The sequence below is a fragment of the Euprymna scolopes genome, chromosome 38 (assembly GCF_053919585.1).
Source record: "Euprymna scolopes isolate OS-2025 chromosome 38, ASM5391958v1, whole genome shotgun sequence".
Taxonomy (NCBI): Eukaryota; Metazoa; Mollusca; class Cephalopoda; order Sepiida; family Sepiolidae; genus Euprymna; species Euprymna scolopes.
In genome coordinates this window covers 47792561-47817846 of record NC_136519.1, presented here as the reverse complement: position 1 = coordinate 47817846, position 25286 = coordinate 47792561, and the positions used below count along the sequence as shown (strand labels likewise).

General features: G+C 33.9%; 1 protein-coding gene across 1 annotated transcript in view; it reads right to left on the bottom strand.

Annotated features, from left to right (window-relative positions):
* The window catches only part of LOC145263137 (diacylglycerol kinase zeta-like), a 1403365-nt gene that overhangs the window by 744808 nt on the left and 633271 nt on the right, over window positions 1-25286 (bottom strand). Inside the window, exon 3 of the mRNA XM_080120103.1 lies at window positions 6033-6116. Coding sequence (XP_079976229.1) covers window positions 6033-6116 — 84 coding nt within the window. The remainder of the gene's footprint in view (window positions 1-6032; window positions 6117-25286) is intronic.

Sequence of the window (25286 nt, the reverse complement as noted above, 5' to 3'; positions counted from 1 at the left end):
GATATAATAAAATGCTTAGATAATGATCAGAATTGAACAGTTAAAATTTAAATTATTGACATAATCAGTATGGGATGAAGATGAATTTTAATTAATAATATGTAAATTAACCTTTTAATTACAGTTCCTTCTTGATAAATAACGTCAAGCAAAAATTAATTACTAGATCGTAACATGTAAACAAAGTTTATATGAAACTATTGTAAATTGAGGAGGAAGTAGTGGAACATCTAAATAGAAACTAGAATTTGAAGGTGTAGATTGATATTTTGAATATAAATAAATTAAATAAATATATTTGCGAAGAAAAATAATTATTAAAATAAAAAAAAACATACAAAAGATTAAATTAATATTAAAATAGGTAATTGGTTGAAATACCATATAAAAAGTAGAAATACGAAAATGGGGATATTACTAAATTCAAAGTCTATCTAAAAATAATTTTTTTTTTTTTTTAATATAAGTTTTCTGAAAGTAGGTCCAACTACTTGATCTCTCAAAATAAAATTATGAATGTATTCATATATGTATACCTAGTGTTGCCGTCTGAAGAGTAACTATTTTGGAATATTTTTAAATGATATAATATTCAAAATTTTCCAAAGGTTATGAAACAATTGTAATGATTAAGAAAATACACAATATTATGTTCCCATTTTATATTTTGTCTTGATTTTTGCGGATATATATATATATATATATATATATATATATATATATATATATATATATATATATATATTAGTGTTTGGACGATTAATTGGAATTGAGAATCAGAAAAATCGGAACATTTGGATGTATTGTAATCGAAAAAAATGTGTACCTATTTTCCAGTGCAAAAATATTATTTTAATTGTTTTTTTTGCTTGTTTATTACTAGTAATAATTATAAAATAGTAAATATATATTGATTTTAAACTACCAGTAAAACTAAAATCGATAGATCATCCACCACAAATGTATTTTTACGTTTGAGAAAATGTCTGCACATTTAACGTGTTTTTACGGGAATTGGGAAAAAATAATTTTATAGCAAAATATTTAGATATTTATAAAGGATCAGAATCGGTAATTGTATCAGAATCAGGAATTTAGTACAGAATCAGTAAAAATATTGGAATAGTCCCATACGTACTTCACACTCATAGTGTATTATTGTTAATATGGTATGTCTTACATGTATTTCATTGAATGGTGGAAATTCACCTAATAACTCATCAGAGACAAATTTATATCACTTGGGAAAAAAAAAAAAACAGCTGAAGTATTTTTTTTTTCTTCCTTAAATAAATATTGGTAAAAGGAGATGGAAATCTTTAAAATTCATGAGTTTTTATTGAGCATGTACATTAAAAAATATAGTTTTTATAATCGTGTATATATATATATATATATATATATATATATATATATATATATATATATATATATATATATATATATATATATATACATACACTAGTCCATCCATAGCCTTGAACTCCTAGAGGGGCATAGGCTATTTACAACTTTATAAATTCTTTTATAGCGACGTGTTCTTTTTTGGGGGTGAGGGTGCTGGCCCCATGTCCAACCTTCCCAGAAGGTACATACAGTACCTAGCCTTCCCAAATGGTCACCCATCTGGTACTGGCCAGACTCAATGTTGCTTAACCAACCAATGTTCTACACTTTCAATACTTTTATTGTCATCAAAATCGTCAATCAAATTGATCGACTCAAAGCTCTAGTCAGGAACCCACCCTGGTATACCAGAAGGAAGTTTACGCGCCTCCCCATAGTGATTTAGTCCTAGGTAGTCTACATTGCACTGTAGAGAACCTACTATTGATTTTAATATATTATTTTTATGTAATGACTTGAATTAATATTTTAAATTTAAGTATCATAGTTCGAGTGTGCTCTAAACCGAAACATTTTTGAATGCGCCCGTCTTACTAAAGAACCTACTCTTGATTTTATATGTTGGATCCTTTTGCTTGTGTGGTGATAAAACTTCTCAAATGCACTTTTGATGTAAGGCTGTATAAAAGTGTTAAATTAGTCAAAATCGGACTGTTCCTTCTTTCATTGGATTTTTTGGAAATCGGAAGGATTCTGATACAAAAGCTATCTAAGAATCCTGCCAGACACATAAAAAAACATTTGTGTGAAATTAAAAAAAAAAAAAATGGCCCAGTAGCTTCGGAGACCATAGGAAATGAACTCACATACACACAAAGTGTCTTCTATATATAAGTATAGAAATATCATCATATAGATTTCTTGTTGATTTTTTTAAACGATATTTGAACGTTAATTAGCAGATCTACTTGGAAGATGCTTTTTCTTAGAAAATCGCTCATAAACAAATAATAGTTTATTTATTTTATTATTACTTATAAAACAGTAATTTAATCGTTTTATAAGTAAAGTAAAAATAAATAAAATATAGAAATATCAGTTATACATATGTGCACATAGATATGATGCTGGATGGCATCTTCACTCACGTTTGCAGTCTCATCACGTTTCCCTTCTGTCATGACGTTATCACTGTTTTTTTATAGACCAGCTTCCAAATCTGCATGATTTGAAGCACAAGTGATAGACGAACAGCTTACACTCCATAGTATTTGTGATGTCGTCTTTAGAAATAAGTTTCCTGTATAAATTTATGTATTCGAAGCTGGATGTCCAGACCTTATTACGCAGGTGGTTTTGCCTGGAGGAATATTTTGGCCGATCGTTATTTCAGAATTTTGCCGATGATTCACAAAAGCCAAATTTCAAGAGAATTAGCAATTGAAAGAATGTGTACGTACATACACACCGGCTTTGTTGATATCGATATAGGCGAAAGAGAAACTTTATCTATATAGTACTAGCAAGCTGCCCGGCACTGTCCGATCGTAATCTAATTTATAAAACTCGCTATGTCTGTCTGCCTGTCTCCATATTTTAAAACTATCTCTTCTGAAACTAAAAGTCGCAGAGTGGTGCCAGGGGGCCTCAAATGATTGGATTTTTATGGACCGTTCTTCTATGGGTTTTTAGTCGGTTAAAATAGTTTTTAAGGGTCCCAAAAAATGGGTCAAATCTTAGTTTATTTTTAATCAGTTCATATCCGTGTCACGTTGGTACAGTGGTAACGTTACCAGCTTTAAATGCTACAGTTTTGCTTTCGGTTTCGATTCTAGCGGATGGCACCCAAATACTTTTTTTAAGAAGTATGTCGTGGTTTACTTTTGATATCATAACTCTATAATAAAATCTGGACAAATTAAAATATCATATTTAAACGTATTTTACGACTGGGCAAAGCCGGCACCACTTACCGCTAGTATATGCTTAAATATGATATTTTAATTTATGCAAATTTCGTATTTATTATTCTCTATTGATTATTATATTGTACGCAATATATACAGTAAGTCATTTCAAAAGATAAAAAAAAATGACTTCAGTGTCATCAAAACTAAAACAGTCAGTGCTCCAGACTTAGTCGTTATGTAACGCTTCAGCCATCACCCTTACTGTCTAAGCTATCACTGGATGGATAAAAAAGCTTAAAATTAAGCTTCAAGATAAAAATGTGTATATAGGTATGCTCGAGGTCAACCGTTCTTTTTCCATTTTGATCTCTTGGCAGCTATTTTTACAGGCTAAAAATGAGCCATATGTTCAAATCCCTTATACATAAAATTTCGAGTCTATTCTGAGAGGAGTTTGATAGAGACTTTTCACACACACACAAACAAGGTTACTTATATATATATATATATATATATATATATATATATATATAATAAAAAATTAACAATGTAACTTTTGAAAACAATAATAACATTTTAAAGTGTCTGGGTACGTGACCATCCGATGTGTGTGTGTGTGTCTGTATGTATGCGCGTATATGATTACATATGTATATCTATGTATATGTAATTAAAATTTATAAATTAAAAAAAAAAACTAACTTCCATACCAATTTATAAATCACATTTTAAACCATTGTACATTTTTTTAGCCACGTTTTTAACACGTTAGAACGTTTTTTTTTTTCACAAACGAAACGTTTCGCGATTTCAAGTAATTTAAATGTAATTAGAACTGATGCATATAAAAGCATCCAGATTTTAAACAAAACAGAAATCAAAAACTGCCTAAAAACAAAAAATAAACAGATGGGCGAAAACGGCTACGGAACTTTCCTACACAAATTCGGCCGACACATAAGAATGGCCATTCAAAAAATGGAAAAGTTACAACAAAAGATCATTAAGCAAAAACACTCCGTGCTATTTAACAATATCTTTCTGAATGAAAACTAATGCCTAAATACACAGCATATATATATATATATATATATATATATATATATATATATATATATATATATATATATAATATGCGGTGCCTGTGACTGGACCATGTCACATAGAAAGAGGACTACGCCAACACCAAGGGATAAAGCACTGAGATCCCGACTAGTCATCATCAAGTGTGACGGACTGCATAATGATGATGATGATGATATATATATATAATATCTTTAAACCATGCTATGCGTAAGACATGGCCAAATATTCCCTCCTCTAAAATTAAAAAAGAGTATTTAAACTTTTCTTAATGTTCAACATTTTTCTTGCCTGATGAGATCAATAATGATCGAAACAGTCTGCACATCGTAGCAAGATATGACTATATTTACACAAAGAAAATAAAAAAAAATTATAATTTGCTCTCTTTGATTGAGCATTATCAACGACCCTTGTTGGAAGTCAATGATTCTAATCTTTTGAATATTTTTAATCTGGAATATATATATATATATATATATATATATATATATATATACACACACACACACACAAGCAAAATGGTTTTGCTTCTTTTGCCAAGCAGCAAATAAATTTTTTAAAATATTATATTTTACACAAAATGTCATTGTCTTTATTATTGATGTTGATAAGGTTGTTTATTTACTTTTTTCATATTATATATATATATATATATATATATATATATATATATATATATATATATAAGCAGGGCTACCCGACGTTGCCCGGGGCCATAAAACAAAATAAAAGAATTTAACTTAAAAATCATGTCACTTTCAGTAGATATAAGGTCTTGAAATTTCTTCAAGTCTTCTAGAACACCCAGTAGATATTTGAAATCGCAGAAAAAATACGACCCCCCCCCAACCCGACGACAATCTGGACCAGTTTATTCATAATGTTTTAGATATTAATCCATGGCAAAACCGATCAACCGATTAATAACATACAGGGTGTCCAAAAAGTAACTGAAGGGTTGAAAATCTTTGTCATTTTACCACTTAATTATTTTTTTTTTTTTCTCTATTTCAAATTTTTTACTGATAATAATGTTGAAAATTGATTATGGATAAGTATAGCATTGAGCAACGTATATACATACGGCGAAAGACACCATGGAGCTTCTCAGGCAATGCATTGGCAACAACAATATCTCTCACTATGGTAATGTCAAACGGCCACCACGTTCTCCAGACTTGAATAGCCCCGACTTTTTCTTGTGGGGATATCTTAAAGAAAGAGTCTATGTTAACAAACCCCAAAACCCTGCAAGAATTGAAGGAAAACATCAGGAACAAAATAAGGGAGTTAAATCGCTATCCAGAGATTCTGCAATCTATCATGAATAATGTTTTGGAAAAAGCACAAATATACGAAGCTGAAAATGGGCAAAATTTAAGACATTTATCATAAATAAAGATTGTTTGAATTTTGGCTTTTTTTTTTTTTTTTTTTTTTTTAAATTTTCTTAATGTCTTAGTCAGATTGTGTTAAAATTACAGAAAGATATCATAAAAAATAAAGAATTTATTTAAGTTCAAAACCTTTCCGTGGCTTTTTGGACACCCTGTATAAATTTTGTGGGTCATTGTTTCGTTGTTTTTTTATGTTTAGCTGCACATTCATTCATGGACAACTGCTTTTTATATACTAAATAACCTTTGTCTGATTCTATATAAGGAAATGGAATGAGATTTAAGAACTTACTGAGCAGTCTGGATCCATTACGTAACAGCTATCTCCTGAAGCACTGGTCTCCACCCAGAGATGTTCAGTAGAAACGGCCATATCCTGGAAAGAAAAATACAAGAAATTAAAAGAAAATGAAAAAAAGGCCAAAAGCTATTTGAGGATAACGAGGTGAATGGATTCTTAGTAAAAGGACAAGAACAAAAAAATGATTAGTCATGTAAACGGTTTATGACAAGTATTTGTTGAAAAATAGATTTGAAGACGATCATGTAGCCTGCAAGGAAGCAGCTCCATAGTAATGTGTTCTATAAACTGAAACCCCTAAAAGAATGGGCTGTATTCATGATAATTACATTTAATTATAGACAAATAAAAAGTTATTTTCCGTTGTGGTAACAAAACGAGTTCTTGTTGTAAATATCTTAAGAGATCTTATAAAATACTTACATTACTGAATTAGGGTAACAACGGGTAGACATTGATAATATTGAATAAAATTACAAGTTGACAAAAAGAAAAAATTAAATCGATGATGCAAAGTTCAATAAAAAAAATATTTCTGAAAATTTTTACATGAGGATTAATAGTTTGTATTATCCAAACTATTGCTCTCATCTATTCTTTTCACAATGTTTCGATCGATGTAACCTCCGACCTTTTTCAGGTGTATCTTGTCAAAATCCGGAATCTTTCTGTCATTCTACCCACCCCCATAGATTAAATAAAGGACTATGTTCGAAATTCCGTGCAGATTCCCGAGTTTGACAAGATAAGCCTGACGAAGTTTGGAGGTGATATCGACGGGAACTTGAAACTAACACTCGAGATGAGTGCAGTAGAAGAATCCAAATAATATGTAAATATTCACGTGGTGATGAAGAGTTCCACTGAAAGAAAACATTAGTTGAATAGTTTAAGTATGAACATAGTTTCTATTTCATGTAAATAACTTTCAAAATATCGAGTCTAAAAGAAGAGTGCAGTATCATTTGAAAACAATTCTTACCAAACTAAGGTCCAATTAATAGTAAGGTTCGTATTATTTGGATTCATCAGATTACTGTTTTCACCTTGAGTGTGATTTTCATAACGTTTCGGTCGACCTAACCTCCGACCTTCTTCAGGTGTATCTTGTCGAACTCGGGAATTTGAACGGCTGATGGAACAAGAGCATGCTACCCCCGTGAAGTAAATAAATGGTTTTGCTCGATATTCCATCCAAATTCAATAGAAACATTCTTGAGTTCGACAAGAAACACCTGAAGAAGGTCGGAGATTATATCGACCGAAACGCTGTGAAAAATCACACTCAAGATGAGAACAGTGGTCCGATGAATCCAAATAATACGAATAACCAATCCTCACCTCAAAAATTCAGAAATGTGATATTAAAGTTGTTCAATTATTTCGAATTTGACAGGTGTTTCTTTTCCATGCTTTTTTTTTTTCCACTGGAAGAAAACATGAGTTGAATAGCTTAAGCATGAACATAGAAAAAAGAGTAGTAAACCTTAATCATTTGAAAACAATTCTTGCCAAACTAAGTTCCAACTAATAGTAAGGTTGTTCGATTGCTTCGAATTTGACAGGTGTTTCCTTTCCTTACTTATTTTTTTACAACTGAAAGACTTTTAAATTATTATTTCGTGTTTAAAATTTGAAAATAGAAAATTGCACTTAACAGTTCCAAGTACGCCCACAATTCAATTTGTCGTGCGTTGTTTATAAATTCTTATAAGTTTATTAAGAATGTCATTGTCATTCAGGTGAGACAATAAGCGCACCACGTTCGGGATAAAAAGAGACAAAGACGCAGGCGCCACAAAAGACGTGAACGGTTTATTAAAGCTGACAGCGAGAAGTACACTGTTCAAATAAAAATATACAAAATGTTCGCTTAAAGCACTTACAGCTGAAGCAGCACCTCAAGAGAAAATGTCTCCAAGAAATCGACGGTTCCAGGCAATTCAAAGATTATTAGAAACAAGACAGCATTTCCTTTTTTGGTGCCATTGGCATAAAGCCCACCAAAAAACGGGAGCTCAGCCGAGACTTTAAAAGACTAATTGGATATTGGATGTTCTCTGAGGGTTACTGGGTCCCGCAATAAAAGCAATAAAGTAAAATAATATAAAAGTCCATTTTAAATGTCGTTTTATCTATGGATTATATATCACTAGCCTGTGTGCAGAGCGTTGTCTGGGTGTTCGGCAGTGTGTGTTGAGCAAAAAAAAAAAAAAAAAAAATGGTAGTAGGCAGGCTGGCTCGGACCCGTGACGCAAAGGCGGAAAAGAAAGTGAAAGAAAATCTGACGTCTTACCGCTACGCCATAACGCGACCGGAAGTTCAGAATGTTAAACTTAGACAAAGTATCAAACCGATACGATGACTTGCAAAAATGGCTCGCAAAAAATCGACCCTTTCTTGGAGAAAACTGCCCAGTTGAGAGTAAAAGAATTAATGTTTTCGGTCAATTTTTCGATATTTGTCATCCGAGACGTCAAAATGATACTAAGCTCGTGAAAATCCGATGCTTCTGTCGAAAGTTTTACGCAGAGATACATACAAACATATATTTAAATAGGCAGGTGAGATTTTTATTATAGATGCATGTTGTATTTAGTATGGTCATTGTTTGGGTTAGTTGGATTATTCGTACTACTGTTCTCATCTTAAGTGCTATTTTCACAACGTTTTGGTCGTTGTAAGCTCCAACTTTATTCAGGTGTATCTTGTTGAACTCGAGAATCTGCACAGGATTTTGAACAAAACCCTTTTTTCACAGCGTTTCGGTCGTTGTAACCTCCAACCACATTCAGGTGTATCTTGTTGAACTCGAGAATCTGCACAGGATTTTGAGCAAAACCCTTTTTTTCACAGCGTTTCGGTCGTTGTAACCTCCAACCACATTCAGGTGTATCTTGTTGAACTCGAGAATCTGCACAGGATTTTGAACAAAACCCTTTTTTTCACAGCGTTTCGGTCGTTGTAACCTCCAGCCACATTCAGGTGTATCTTGTTGAACTCGAGAATCTGCACAGGATTTTGAACAAAACCCTTTTTTTCACAGCGTTTCGGTCGTTGTAACCTCCAACCACATTCAGGTGTATCTTGTTGAACTCGAGAATCTGCACAGGATTTTGAACAAAACCCTTTTTTTCACAGCGTTTCGGTCGTTGTAACCTCCAACCACATTCAGGTGTATCTTGTTGAACTCGAGAATCTGCACAGGATTTTGAACAAAATCCTTTTTTTCACAGCGTTTCGGTCGTTGTAACCTCCAGCCTCATTCAGGTGTATCTTGTTGAACTCGAGAATCTGCACACGATTTTGAACAAAACCCTTTTTTTCACAGCGTTTCGGTCGTTGTAACCTCCAACCACATTCAGGTGTATCTTGTTGAACTCGAGAATCTGCACAGGATTTTGAACAAAACCCTTTTTTTCACAGCGTTTCGGTCGTTGTAACCTCCAGCCACATTCAGGTGTATCTTGTTGAACTTGGGAATCTTTCTGTCAAACTCGAGAATCTGCACAAAATTTTGAATGTAAACCTTTATTTAATTTAAGGAGTAGTATGCTCTCGGTCTGTCAGTCATGACCGAGTAAAAGTTCTAAGTAATTTGCAATTGCATTTTAAATATCGCCCTGCACTGAGGATTGAACCTTTCAATTCCAGAAGAGTTAGACTCAATTTTACCTAGTACTTTATCTATGATGAAAGAGTTCGATAAGATACACCTGAAAAAGGTCGAAGGTTACATTATCTGTGAATGTTAGGCCAAGGTAGAGTGCGATTAATCATGCCTAATTTTTCTTTTCTCTGTGATTAGCTCAAACTATTTCATTGTGACAATTCAAAGAGTTGTCTAGCTTGAACAGGCTGCTCTCTATCTATCTATCTATCTATCTCTCTATCTATCTATCTAATATAAAAATGACCCTGTTTGTTTGTGTGTGCTGAATGATCTCTACCAAACTACTGTGGCGCTGTTGATAGAGACGTTGAATCTCTACGGTTCCAGGTGAGAATTGTCTGAAGAAGCGGTTTCAATCCTACCCAAAGCCAGCCAGAGGCTTACTTGGCCAAAATGTGGTGAGACGACAACAACTATGGAAGGCAGTAATGGCAGTGAATGCAGTCAGGAGATTCAGAGTTTCTATGCCATCGCGGTTACCATCTGACAAAGGCCAGAGGTATAGTTGGCCGAAACATTGTGAAACAACAACTAAGAAAGATGAGGATAATAGTCTGCAATAAATAAATTAATAAATAATACTCATCTCAATAATGAATTCCAATTAAAATAATATCTTCTACACATATGCAAATATACATCTATATGTTGAACAACATTATTTGTAAAGTTTCGATATGCATGTGTTATTAGGTTAAATGGTAATGAATATCGCTAGAAATATTTTGTTTTCTATTCTAGTTGTTGGCACCAAAATCATATTTCTATTTTCAAACTTTTGATATTACTATTATATATTGGGTACAATATAATAATCAACAGGAAATTGGCTCTATAGTAATAAATATGAAGTCTGGATGGATTAAAATATATTTAAGCAGATTTTACTACTGGATAACATCAGGCGGTCTGCTAGTTTCTTATAAAACCAACGTATTTTGCTCATGTAATATTTTGAGCAATACCAGTTTAGTGTATGGAAATTAATGTACATGCCATTAGGAAAATGTTAAGCTTTAAAATGTATTTCGTTATGTACCTACGTGGATTTTCCATTTGTTTTATGTATTTTGTTTCGTGTCGCCTTTATTAGGTTTTACTTGTTGTATACAACAAATGCACGATAGCTGCTTCTGCTGATTTTATATTCGTGTGATATTTAGACACGTCATTCGAGCAACCTAGGATTCTTATGTTAAGAACAAGAAGAAACTGATTTTTATTAAGCCGGATTGTTATACTTTTTTTTTCCTGTAAAATTCTTTTTCTTTTTCCAGATTGATGAGCTGAGATTTGGGGAGCATTAAATAATTTGTTGATATATTTACTTTTTATTGTCACTTGTTTTTATTTCTTTTTTTGTAAACATTTAATAAAAAAGAACACTGCAAAAATAAGCAAAAAAACATTTACAATTTTAAAAAAGTAAATTAAGGGAACATTTTATATTCATATGTTTGACTCATATTATTTTTTTTTTAATATTCCCTTCAAATCTGAAAAAAAAACTTGTTTATTTTTTGCAAAGATTTTTAACCAAAAAACAAAAAACAGCAGGAACCATTTGTCTTGCCTTAATTTGTCGTACATAAATATTAAAACCAATCTTTATTATGATGAAACTGAGGCCTATGAACTTTAGAAAGACGAGACATATATGATGCCAAAAAATAAAGTGTACGTTAAATTATAAAACACTAATTTATTTTTCACAAGTTGGTACGTTCATAATATAGATTGTCTATGTTGAAACAAAGTCATTTTCTTTTGAATAAACACAAACTAAGTATGCTATTTTATTATCAATAGCATGGTACAACAATAACAAATGAAAATTGGCTGGTCAGAAGAAAAGTTTGATTTGTCAGCTCAAAGGATATGTATGTCCAAGTTTTTAATCCGACAGCCTATATCTACAAATCTAACATAAATTTATATCTATAAAACAAACATATCTACAAAGCTAACATGTATCTATATCTATGAAACTATCTTTACAAAACCAATAGGCTCTGCCTTAATCCCGACAAAGCCAATAAGTTCAGCCTATATCTCAACAAAGCCAACACACTCAGAATATATATATCCACAAAGCCAACACGCTCAGCATATATATATTCACAAAACCAACAGACACAACATATATTCACAAAGCCAACAGGCTAAGCCTATATATTAACAAAGCAGACAAGCTCAGCCTATATATCCACAAAACCAACAGACTCAGCCTATATATCCACAAAGCCAACAGACACAGCCTATATATCCACAAAGCCAACAGACACAGCCTATATATCCACAAAGTCAACAGACACGGCCTATATATCCACAAAGCCAACAGACACAGCCTATATATCCACAAAGTCAACAGACTCGGCCTATATATCCACAAAACCAACAGACTCAGCCTATATATCCACAAAACCAACACACAGACTATATATCCACAAAACCAACAGACACAGCCTATATATCCACAAAACGAACTGACACAGACTATATATCCACAAAACCAACAGACACAGACTATATATCCACAAAACCAACGGACACAGACTATATATCCACAAAGCCAACAGACACAGCCTATATATCCACAAAACCAACAGACACAGACTATATATTCATAAAACTAACAGACTCAGCCTATATATCCACAAAACCAACAGACACAGACTATATATCCATAAAACCAACGGACACAGACTATATATCCATAAAACCAACGGACACAGACTATATATCCACAAAACCAACAGACACAGACTATATATACACAAAACCAATGGCCACAGACTATATATCCACAAAACCAACAGACACAGCCTATATATCCACAAAGCCAACAGACTCGGCCTATATATCCACAAAGCCAACAGACACAGCCTATATATCCACAAAGTCAACAGACACGGCCCATATATCCACAAAGCCAACAGACACAGCCTATATATCCACAAAGTCAACAGACACGGCCTATATATCCACAAAACCAACAGACTCAGCCTATATATCCACAAAACCAACGGACACAGACTATATATCCACAAAACCAACGGACACAGACTATATATCCACAAAACCAACAGACACAGACTATATATCCACAAAACCAACAGACACAGACTATATATCCACAAAACCAACAGACACAGACTATATATCCACAAAACCAACGGACACAGACTATATATCCACAAAACCAACAGCCACAGACTATATATCCACAAAACCAACAGACTCGGCCTATATATCCACAAAGCCAACAGACACAGCCTATATATCCACAAAGTTAACAGATACGGCCTATATATCCACAAAGCCAACAGACACAGCCTATATATAAACAAAGTCAACAGACACTGCCTATATATCCACAACATCAACAGACTCAGCCTATATATCCACAAAACCAACAGACATAGACTATATATCCACAAAACCAACAGACACAGACTATATAACCACAAAACCAACGGACACAGACTATATATCCGCAAAGCCAACAGACACAGACTATATATTCATAAAACTAACAGACACAGACTATATATCCGAATAGCCATGATTCCCCCATGCATAGCGTATTGTTGCAGAATCTAAGTTGTGTCATCTACCATTAATCTATTAGACAATGTCCAAAAATAAAACATTCTCTAATCTATATCCCCGACGGAGTCAAGTCAGCTACATGCCACTCCTTCATTGTAAAAGTCTCCAGATGCCAAAAATATACTACTCTAACAGCTTTCTCACTTGTACTATCTGATAGATTCATTATCACTGACGTTTGGCATAATATTGGGGATTTTCATGAAATAGATTACCTGTCATCTCTGGGTTATTGTGAAAATGAAAAAAAAAACGGTCTCAAGTAAATTGAAGCAAGTCTAAATGTCGCGAATATTTAAGATGAAGTAAAAAATATGATCTCCATGATTCATGGAATGAAAAGATTTTTTTTTTTGGATAAGTAATTATCACCCCAGATCATGCAGTTTTTTAAGGCAGTGACAAAGATAATAGTGGCATAGGAGAAGAATCAGAATGGGTCATGACTAGGGCTATGACAACAGCATATTCTTTTCATTGTTTTGACTCTCGAGTATATATCAGACACAGTTAATCTAATGAGAACCACATCATTCTATATAAAAGCATATAAGATATCAATGGCTGTCTACTCGAGAGTCATAACAATAAAAAGAATATGCTGTTGTCCTAACCCTAGTCATGACAGATTAACAGAGGCAATTTTTTGCTCATCCTTGTAAACATTTGCACCAAAGTCCAATGTGACCTCAAAGCACAATGTTTCATAGTTCTTACCCATAAAAAGAGGACAGTACCATCCCCATTACATGTATAAACCTATATTTTTATCACAATAATTAAACAGGTACCCATTTATTGTTAAGGATGCGAGCGGGCCGGATTTCGGCATAAACGGAAATGCAATTCTTTTGTTTGTTTTACAAGGCATATCGTCACTTGGATGCAAAGGGCTACAATTAATTTAAAATACCGTTTTGATTGCCCATTTATGCTAAAGTTTAAAATAGCATTTTCACTAATCAATAAAGCTTAAGTTGAAATAGCATTTTCACTGGTCAGTCATGCATGTTTTAAATAGCATTTTCACTGGTCAATCATGCTTCAGATTGAAAAAGCATTTTCACTGGTCAGTCACGCAAAAGTTTTAAATAGCATTTTCACTGGTCAGTCACGCATAAGTTTGAAATAGCATTTTCACTGGTCAGTCATGCTTAAGTTTTAAATGGCATTTTAATTTGTCAATCATGTGTAGGTTTGAAACAAGGATGAAGAATAGATGGGCACATCTCACAATAGTTGTTTTTCCTTTTTTTTTTATTCTCAATGCAGGACAAAAACAGAGAGATTTTAATTGACCAGATAATTTCATTAACAGATAAGAATAGTCTCTAAGCGAAAAGGAGGAAAATCGAGATCGGATCATTTTTAGAAAACTAATTAGGCCCACGTTCTGCATTAAGCGCTTCTTGCCTCCCTTATTCAATTATCGCAGAGATAATAAGAGTAAACCTACTGCTAATATCCTCACCGAGTCCGCCTCAAGGTAAGTAAATGGGTGTGTCCAGTCACTTTAACAGACGCACGCATTAACTATGCAATTGTTGTTTCCAAGAGACTTTAATTATAAAAGTTGTAGTTGGAAAGTAATAAAAAAGTTTTGCCATCATTTTTGATGGGTACGCTGCTATAAAAATAATATCACTGACGAATAATATTAACTCAGCAATATTATATGAACTCAAGTCTCATATTGTGGCTATATATGTATATATGACCCCCTCTTCCAACTGAAGAGCTGATGCATGAAAGGATAGTATCATAAAAATTGAAAATATACTATACTACAAACACTAATGTAGAAGCTAATGGTTAGGAGGAGAGTCTCATAAAAACAGAATAGATACTACACTACCCCCTCTGACTTAGGCATTGAAAGATATAAACATATTCTGGCCTCTGGTATGAAGACTTTGGCCATGCGTTATGGATAAGTAATAATATAGTTCCGGTTTTAGATATGGTAGTTATAGTTTATTTCTGGTTTTAGTAAAAGTATAGTTCTCGTTTTAGCTATGGAGGAAATAGTATAGTTCCCGTTTTAGATAGGGGGTTAACAATATCGTTCCCGTTTTAAATATGAAGATAACAGTATAGTTCCCATTTTAGATATGGAGGCAACAGTATAGTTCATGTTTTAGATATGGAGGTAATAGTATAGTTCCCGTTTCAGATATGGAGGTGACAGTATCGTTCCCGTTTTAGATATAGAGGTAACAGTATCGTTCCCGTTTTAGATATAGAGGTAACAGTATCGTTCCCGTTTTAGATATAGAGGTAACAGTATCGTTCCCGTTTTAGATATGGAGGTAACAGTATCGTTCCCGTTTTAGATATGGAGGTAACAGTATCGTTCCCGTTTTAGATATGGATGTAATAGTATCGTTCCCGTTTTAGATATGGATGTAATAGTATCGTTCCCGTTTTAGATATGGATGTAATAGTATCGTTCCCGTTTTAGATATGGATGTAATAGTATCGTTCCCGTTTTAGATATGGATGTAATAGTATCGTTCTCGTTTTAGATATGGATGTAATAGTATCGTTCCCGTTTTAGATATGGATGTAATAGTATCGTTCCCGTTTTAGATATGGATGTAATAGTATCGTTCCCGTTTTGGATATGGATGTAATAGTATCGTTCCCGTTTTAGATATGGGTGTAATAGTATCGTTCCCGTTTTAGATATGGAGGTAACAGTATCATTCCGGTTTTAGATATGGATGTAACAGTATCGTTCCCGTTTTAGATATGGAGGTGACAGTCTCGTTCCCGTTTTAGATATGGAGGTGACAGTATCGTTCCCGTTTTAGATATGGATGTAACAGTATCGTTCCTGTTTTAGATATGGATGTAACAGTATCGTTCCTGTTTTAGATATGGAGGTGACAGTATCGTTCCCGTTTTAGATATGGAGGTGACAGTATCGTTCCCGTTTTAGATATGGAGGTAACAGTATCGTTCTAGGTTTATATATGTAGGTAATAGTATCGTTCCCGTTTTAGATATGGAGGTAACAGTATCGTTCCAGGTTTATATATGTAGGTAATAGTATCGTTCCCGTTTTAGATATGGAAGTAACAGTATCTGTTTTAGATATGGAAGTAACAGTATCGTTCCAGGTTTATATATGTAGGTAATAGTATCGTTCCCGTTTTAGATATGGAAGTAACAGTATCGTTCCTGTTTTAGATATGGAAGTAACAGTATCGTTCCAGGTTTATATATGTAGGTAATAGTATAGATCCAGTTTAAGATAGGGAGGTAATAGTGTAGTTCCGGTTTTAGATATAAAAGTAATAGTAGATTCCGGTTTTAGATGTGGAAGTAATAGTATAGTTTAGGCTTTAGATGGACAAATACCTTATTTTAATTAAATTTTAACTCCGAGCATCAAAACGTTTAGCAAGGAAAAAAAACAAACAATTCACATGCTTCCAGCAATGAACTAAATCAGGGTAATTACTTTTGCAATTTAATATATTTCAAGTGTGTCGTGTTTAAAATAGCAGCAATAATATGGAAATTAATTTGTTTTTGTCTATCGTAACGTTTTAAATGCTGTAATGGTGTGTTACGATATTAGTACGTTATCTATTACCTCTGCCATGGTAAAGGTTATATTTTAAGTCGCATTCGTGTGCTTGTGTTCAGCCTAATGTCTGCATCGACTTAAAAAAAAGCTTGATGCTAATATATCTCTTTAGTCTTTATGAGAATGACGTCACTAGGTATTTCTTGTCTTTGAAATTTTATTCTTGTCAACTTTTACATCAATTTGTTATATACTCGTGTACCAAAAGACACCAAAACAGTGTATGTATAATTTGTTTAAATGTTGATATGTGTATTTGAGTCGAAGGGTTCATCCTGATGTGTATACGTGTCACTAAATGTCTATTGTTGGTGATTCTTCACTATTTGAACTCTAGAATTAGTTTGCTGCTGTTTATTTATGATGTATTCATATCTAATTGTTCATATGCGGTATGTGATACATGTATTTTGGACAACCTTAACTTCATGCGTCGTTGATCTTGTCCACCTGGAATTCATCTTGTTTTTGGAGAGGAGGCTGGAACCTGTTTGGACAAATATTCATTCACTTCCAAGAACGCTGGTTGGTTTTATATAGTTTTTATTCACTTTTCAGGTGTCGATACCAGAAGAATGGAAAGTGAATATCTTTGCTTGCGTGGTTTACTTCTAGGTCTCTATTTTCACACACGTCAGCTCCCACCCCAGTGAAAGGAAGGGGACGACCTGTTAAACTGTCCGCTCTTCTTTACACCCACATTCCAACTCTCTGATCTCCAGCTAACCTGATCACGTGACTCACACGCAGATCCGATCAGCTGACCAGCCCTTCCGGTAAATTTATCTACAATATGATTTTACCATATTTTGACAGATCTTATAAATATTCTTCATATTTATCGCACGTCCGTATCTCCAGATAGATAGATGGATAGATACATAAATAGATAACTAAATAGATAGATCGACATTTCTTGTGTTCGATATATTACATAACAAATTGACTTCATACATTGTCTCGGTGTGATTTCCATAAAATAATATATTGAGTGTTGAAACTTTGACGAAAACGTAGATTAATCCACAGAGGTTCTCTGACGCTTATACTGTTTCACTTAAGCCCATTTGAGTAAAATTAAAGTTGAGTCCTATTTGGAAATACAGCCGCAAATTAGCTCCGTGCATCATTCACAAACTTCCTGACTGTTCGAATACTTTCATCGCTGTCTGAATTATAACAAGTTCACTTACATAGCTTCATAAACAACTTAATTCACTTCCATTTAAATGTTAATATTAGTGGTCGAGTTAAATAATGCTATCCTGCAAAGCCAAAGTTGACTAGATTCGAATAATTATAACTTCCTACACTGATAATTGCATAAGCATGAAACACTAGTGCTTTTAGATATAATTTTTTTATATAGGCATCACCACTTATCAAGACGCATAGACCTCTCGAGGATAAGGGTTAAGAGTGTACAGTAGTCAATTGAACAATATAGTAATTGTTAGTAACGGAAGATTATTAATATTATATCTATAAAGGTGAAAATGTGTGTGTGAAGACACTACTCAATTTTTTTATCTACAGACTTGAAATTTGGTATATAGTGTATTCAGACACGTGGAAAACTTTTTAATCTGTTTTCATCCGGAAAAAAGGCCTACTACGGGATCAAAATTGAAAAATTGGTACGTGGCAGTCGTCGGATTTTCATTTATTGTTTCACGGATGTGCACGAGTGAATCGTTCACATGACAGATACCTTATGTTAAGAATAAGTATGTTTAAAAACACTTTTTAAAGATCGTGTAAAGCTGGCCTAATGGTTATCGTACTTGACTCACTGTCTTTAGGTTTTGGTTTCGATCTCAGGTCGAGCATTTTTTTTTACTTACAAGATGTGAACTGTTTAGAAAAACATAATATGCACATGTCTTGGTTTTTTTTCCGTTCTTTTTTTTTTAATTATTTTTTAAGTAATTTAACGTTACGTTTAATACCTACGGTAATTCTGTTTATGATAAATAAGAATTCTTTATTAATAAAAACGGAATATTTTTTGCGTATTTTATGGCCGGGTAACGTTCACTTTATATATATATATATATATATATATATATATATATATATATATATATATATATATATATAATCCAAGGTAAAATCCAATGTAGGGTAGTCAAAAAAGGGGCTCAAAAAGTGCTCAATACTAAAGTAGAGCTAAATGTAATCTTTATTTTCTACCTTTAGTGAATACAGAGGATTATCGTTTGTTTCGGCAGGTACAGACGAATCGCCCGACCTGCTTCAGATATTCTGCATAAAATGGGAAAAAAAGAAAATTGGCAAGCAGAAACACCTGGTCACTGGAAAACAAGCCAATGATAGGTTATAAATGCTATAGAGAGTAAAAAGATAAAAAGTAAAGCTAATTATAGACATGAAAGAAAGAGGAAGGGGACAAGAAGAGAAATAGTAAAATTATATATATATATATATATGTGTGTGTGTGTGTGTGTGTGGTTATCCATGTATAGACAATATTATCTATCAAGTTATTAGATTTTGTTTTGAAAAATGAATAAAGACGTGGTTATTGGAATTCACCATATAATATAATATAAAACTGAACGTCTGTGTGTGTGTGTGTGTGTCTGGTCACGAATAGGCTCCTATATGGTTGACTATTATAGAAAACTGATTACATATAATGATAGAAGATGTATCGAGACACAGAAATGGGTATGTTTGATCTAGCATAATGATGATTCATTGTGGGGTCTACGTACGCTCCTGGTCCACAAAGTATGGAAATAAAAAATTTAAAAATTAAAAAAAAAAACGTTTACAAGTGTTTTTGATATAGATGTACATAAGAATACTTTGATAAGTATGTTTTGACTTAAATAAGGATGATATAATAAAATTGGGGGGTCTGTGTTCGCGCCTGGCCTCCATAGAATGGAAATAGGCACAAACTTTAATAAAGACTTTTCATATCTATCTGCGTAAATATAGTTTGATAATTATGTTTCAGTAATTGTCTGTATTTTTGAGATGAGTTGTTTTCATTGATTGAGATTGTCGGACTGACTTCCTCATCTTGGTTGTTATTGTCACAACGTTTCGGCCGTTTTGCCCTCCGGCCTTCGTCAGGTGAACGGTTTGTTAGGAGTCTCGAACCCAACCCTTTATTATTATTACGGGGGTACCGTGTTCGGACTCCAGCTAGGCTTTGGGACATAGTTGCTGATTCTCTGTTTTTCAATGTTACTTTTTTCACTGCCTTCGTTCAGGATTGAACTCAGCACCTTTGGGTAACTGTAAACTTTGATACAACGTCTAGGACCACTCGGCCATATGTCACTAGGACAATTCTTAGTTGGTTTTTGTTAATGTTAAACCTATGTTGTTATTCAAGGTTTTCTCTCTCTATCAGAGGTGTCCAAATTGCATTCAGCTCTATGCTTGGTTTGCTCAGTAGGTTGTTATGTCCGAGCATGTGAGCTGTTTCTTTAAGTTTTCTCACTTTCCAGTGGGTCTCTCTGTTTATTATTTTTACTTCATCCCATAGGGGGCGATGATCCCCCCTCTCCATCCAGACATGGTTGGCTATACCCGATTTTTCCGTCTCCCCTTTAGTTACCGCTTTTCGGTGTTCTTCCACCCTTACTTTAAGGGGGCGGCATGTTTCACCCTTGTAAACCTTTCTGCAACTGCATGGGATGGAGTATATGCAGTTTTTGGTCATGTTCTCCTCCATGCGGGGCTTCACTCGTACCAGGTGTCGTCTGAGTGTTGACTCGCTTTTGAATACCGTCCTGATGTTGTAGGGGGCACATATTCTCTGAATCTTTTCGGAGATGCCTCGTATGTATGGTAGGCAGACCGTTGGAGGTTTTTGGGTTTCATTCTCCTCTCTTATACTATTAACACATCTGGTGGATAGTATGCTATCGGGGTAGTTGTTACGACGGAGGGTATTCTTCAACCTGACCATTTCTTGGTGGTATGTAATGGTGTCGCTACTTATTGTCTCTGCTCGATGTTGTAAGCAGCGTGCGATTCCATGTTTGATACTGTATGGGTGATGGGAGTTGAAGTTTAGGTATTGTCCGGTGAAGGTAGGCTTGCGATATACGGATGTCTTAAACCCATGCTCTGTGCGTGATATGAGTATATCAAGGAAGGCCAGTTGGTTATCTTTTTCTTTCTCCATTGTGAACTGTATCGATGGTCTTATTGAGTTCACATGATCTAGGAGAGCCTGGATGTCTTCCTGATGGGGCCAGAGTATGAAGGTGTCATCAACGTATCTTAGCCACATGGTGGGCTTTAAGGGAGCTGAACCTAAGGCCATGTCTTCGAAGTATTCCATGTATATGTTCGCCATCACTGGTGATAATGGCGAGCCCATAGCTAGTCCCTCCTCTTGTCGATATAGGTCAGTACCCATTCTGAAGTAGGTTGTTTCTATGCAGAATGTCAGCATTTCCATTAAGTTTGGCAATGGTACACATGTGCGCTCTTCTATGGAGAGGTCCGCAGCTAGTTTGTCTTGAATTACTGCTAGTGCCTCACTAGTTGGGACTTGTCAGCATTTCCATTAAGTTTGGCAATGGTACACATGTGCGCTCTTCTATGGAGAGGTCCGCAGCTAGTTTGTCTTGAATTACTGCTAGTGCCTCACTAGTTGGGACTTTAGTGAACAGGCTAACCACATCTAGGCTTACCATTTGGTTTGTACTGATGGGTGCTCCCTTGATCAGTTCCGTGAAGTGGGCAGAATTCTTTACATGTGTTGCTGACTTGCCTGCTAATGGGTTTATTATATCCACAAGGTACCTGCTCAGTGGGTGGCATGCTGAGCCTCGGCAGCTCACTATGGGTCTGAGTGGAATACCGTCTTTGTGTATCTTGGGGAGACCGTACATATGTGGTAGCTTATGAAAACAACTCATCTCAAAAATACAGACAATTACTATCGAATCGGTACGGACCCGACATTAGGATTGAATGGCGACACCTAGAAAAGCGTCATATGAAACTGGCAAGACTCGCTAACCATCTAACCTTCCTGTACAGATGTAGAGACTTAAAACTCATACCAGCAGGGTTGACATTAAAAACAGCAGTGGATTCCAGGAAGGCACGTAGAGTCGCGGAAAGGGCAGGGCATGCCCTCGTTCGAGAAAGGATCCAACACACCCGCTGGAATAAACAAAAACTAAGGAACGAAATCTCCAACACCTTAACATCGTTCCTTGTCAAAGTGACCCAAGAGGAAGACAGGGTGAGAATCCAATCAGATCTGGATAAATCGTACAGAAAAGAATATGAGAAGGTCAAAGGACGCCAAATCAAGAAGCTCACAAAGCTCAAAGACCTTCATAAAATGGAAATATGTCACAAAGTTTAACAAGGTTTTTTAATATAGATCCACAGAATATTGTGATAAGTGTTTCAGTGTGAGCAGGTATGGTATAATAAATTATAGGGTTTATCTATTTTATTTTTACTTTCATCATATTTTGCTTTGGTTTTGATACCCCCAAATTCGAAGCTATCTCTTTACAAGCCTTCCTTTTCATAACCTATCATAGTTTCATGAATCAGAGTCCATTTTCTGTAGGCTGTTTTTGAACCCAGTTAACGACGGGTACTTTTGCTAGTACATATATATCTTAGAAATAAGAATTACCACTTGAATAGCCCCCAGACAACAGTGCTAAGAACTAAAGTGCAGAATTTGTTAGAAAAACAAGCACAGTATTGGAAAACTTTAGAAACTCAGCCATAAAGAACAGCACTTTTACGTCTCTGTAGACAGAAATAAGCACATTAAATATTGACAGGAATTATTTGGTAATAAATTATTCCTTCGAAACATCAGTTTTCGATTATGGAAACTATTTTAAAAAACTTTGTCTGGAAGTATTTAGGTATGTTAGTGCTTATTTGAATAAAAATACTGAAATTCACGACTTTCAACAGGAATTTTTCTTTAGGTTTCGAAGAATTTCAATCAACATACAGTATTCCAATGATATGACAATTCCATAACACATATACAGACAAAATCTTTGAAGTTGCAGTTTAAGTATTTTATCTTTTAAATGAGTGTTTGGCTTTTAAGGCCGGCCTTTATTATTACGTTCCAAATGTTGCATTTTGGGACACCTTATGTTGTTTGTTAGTTAAGCTTGGATGGGGTTAAAATGTGCTTTACGTGTTTTGCTTGACGTTTGCACATTGAATAAGAAGAACTGAAGCCAATGTTTTACAAATCAACAAAAGTCTAAAGAAAGGAAACATATTCGAAACACGTGTTTTACAGTAATTTTAACACAGAATACGATGAATGATAAAACAGTTTTTAAGATTTGAAAATATGAAATAATAAACAATTTCAAAATAATTAATGTTATATAGAACATAAATAAATAGAATGAGAATAAATTCTTTATATATATATATATATGAGCAAACAGTTAATAAAACATGTTAAAAAACACTTTGAAAAAGAGTTAAAAACATATTTAATCTAAAAAGGAAACACTAGATAAGTGGATAGTCCTTAATCCGCGGAGTTTCGAATAAATATTTTCCTTCTCATAAGAGGGTAGGAATTAGCAAAATGCGGGATCGGATTTTGCATGCAAAAGTATTTGATGAAACAACAAGTAAGTCAAAGATCTTACTTGATAACAAAAATTTTTTTTTGTATATATATATATATATATATATATATATATATATGAGAGAGAGAGAAATAAAAAGGAAAACCCAAATTATGTGTTCATCAACGTTTCGTCTTTATTTCGGGACTTCCCCTGGATGAAATATAAACGAAACGTTAATGATCACATAACTCTGTTCCTTTTTATTTATTTTTCTTTTCTATTTCGTCGGAATACTATTTCCATTATTCTTATTACGCACACACGCACACGCATATATTAGTAATGGAAGGACTACCAATTTTTCCCCCATTTCAATACAATTACTGATTCTGTTCTATATTCACCATTCTGATACAATTACCGATCCCGAATCTAAAATTGCCTAAAATAGTAAAATTTCGCTAGGTGGTGCGTAGCAGATGGTTCATCTATTTTTTTAAATCTACATATAATGTTCTTTTTAATTTGACAAGCTTTTTCTGTTTGATCTTTATTTACTGTACCCAAAATTTTGATAAACTTCTACTGAGAATTTCATCTACTTTTGCGCCGATGATAGAAAATTAAATCTTAAACAAGAAACATGTTAAATGAGTAAATTAGGCTTCAATTTTTCTGATAGCAATTCCGATACCCCAAAACGTTCCGATTTTTACCAATTCCAAGTTCAGGTTTCTGGAAAAAACAAATGTAAACAGAGGCTGAAGAGGATCCAATATTTTCGACCATAAACTGGTCCCCTTATATCGGATTTGAAACCGACGGTACCGATGGTTTTCTGACCTTCTGTAAAATTTAAAAATATATATATTTAAAAAATTTCACATTATATATATATATAAGATCAAAGAATTAATAAAACATGTTAAAATACTTTAAGAAGAGTTTTAAAAAATATTCAATTTTCAAAAAGGAAACACAAATTAAGTAGATTGTCCTTAATCCGCTGAGTTTCGAAGGAAATACTTTCCATCTCATCGGATTTTGATTGCAAAGTATTTAATGAAACTACAAGTCAGCCACAGAGCTTACTTGGTAAAAGTTAAAAAATAGTGTATATATATATATATATATATATATATATATATATATATAGAGAGAGAGAGAGAGAGAGAGAGAAAAAAAAAGGAACAAACCGTATTATGTGTTCATCAATGTTTCGTCTTTATTTCGAGACTTCCTTTTAAATAATCAAATTCTACCCAGTTTCTTCCACTGTTACCAATCATCTGTGTTATCTCACTGTCCCCCTTACAAACTCTTTAGTCTTTATCCTCGAGTGGCCTTCTTGCCTTGATAAGCAGTGACTCTTTAAATAAGACGAAACGTTGATGAACACATAATACGGTTTGTTCCTTTTTATTTTCTCTATTTTGTCGGAATACTATTTCCATCATTTTCATCATATATATATATATATATATATATATATATATATATATATATATACTAGCAGGGGTGCCCGGCGTTGCTCGGGTGTTTGGAGGTGTATGCTGTGCAAAAAAAAGCAAAAAAACAAAAAAAATGGTTAATTTTTTAAAACTTTGACCCCTATTATGCCCCCTTAAAATTTATAGTTTCGGGCTCAAATCACTTTAAGTTAGATCCAGGTTCAAGGAACCTATATCTAAAATTTCAAGTGTCTAGACCCAAAATTGTCGGAGGAGTTTGGTAGAGTTCTTAAAGGTCAAATCGTTGAAATTTGACCCCTTAACAGCCAAATTTCTGGCTGA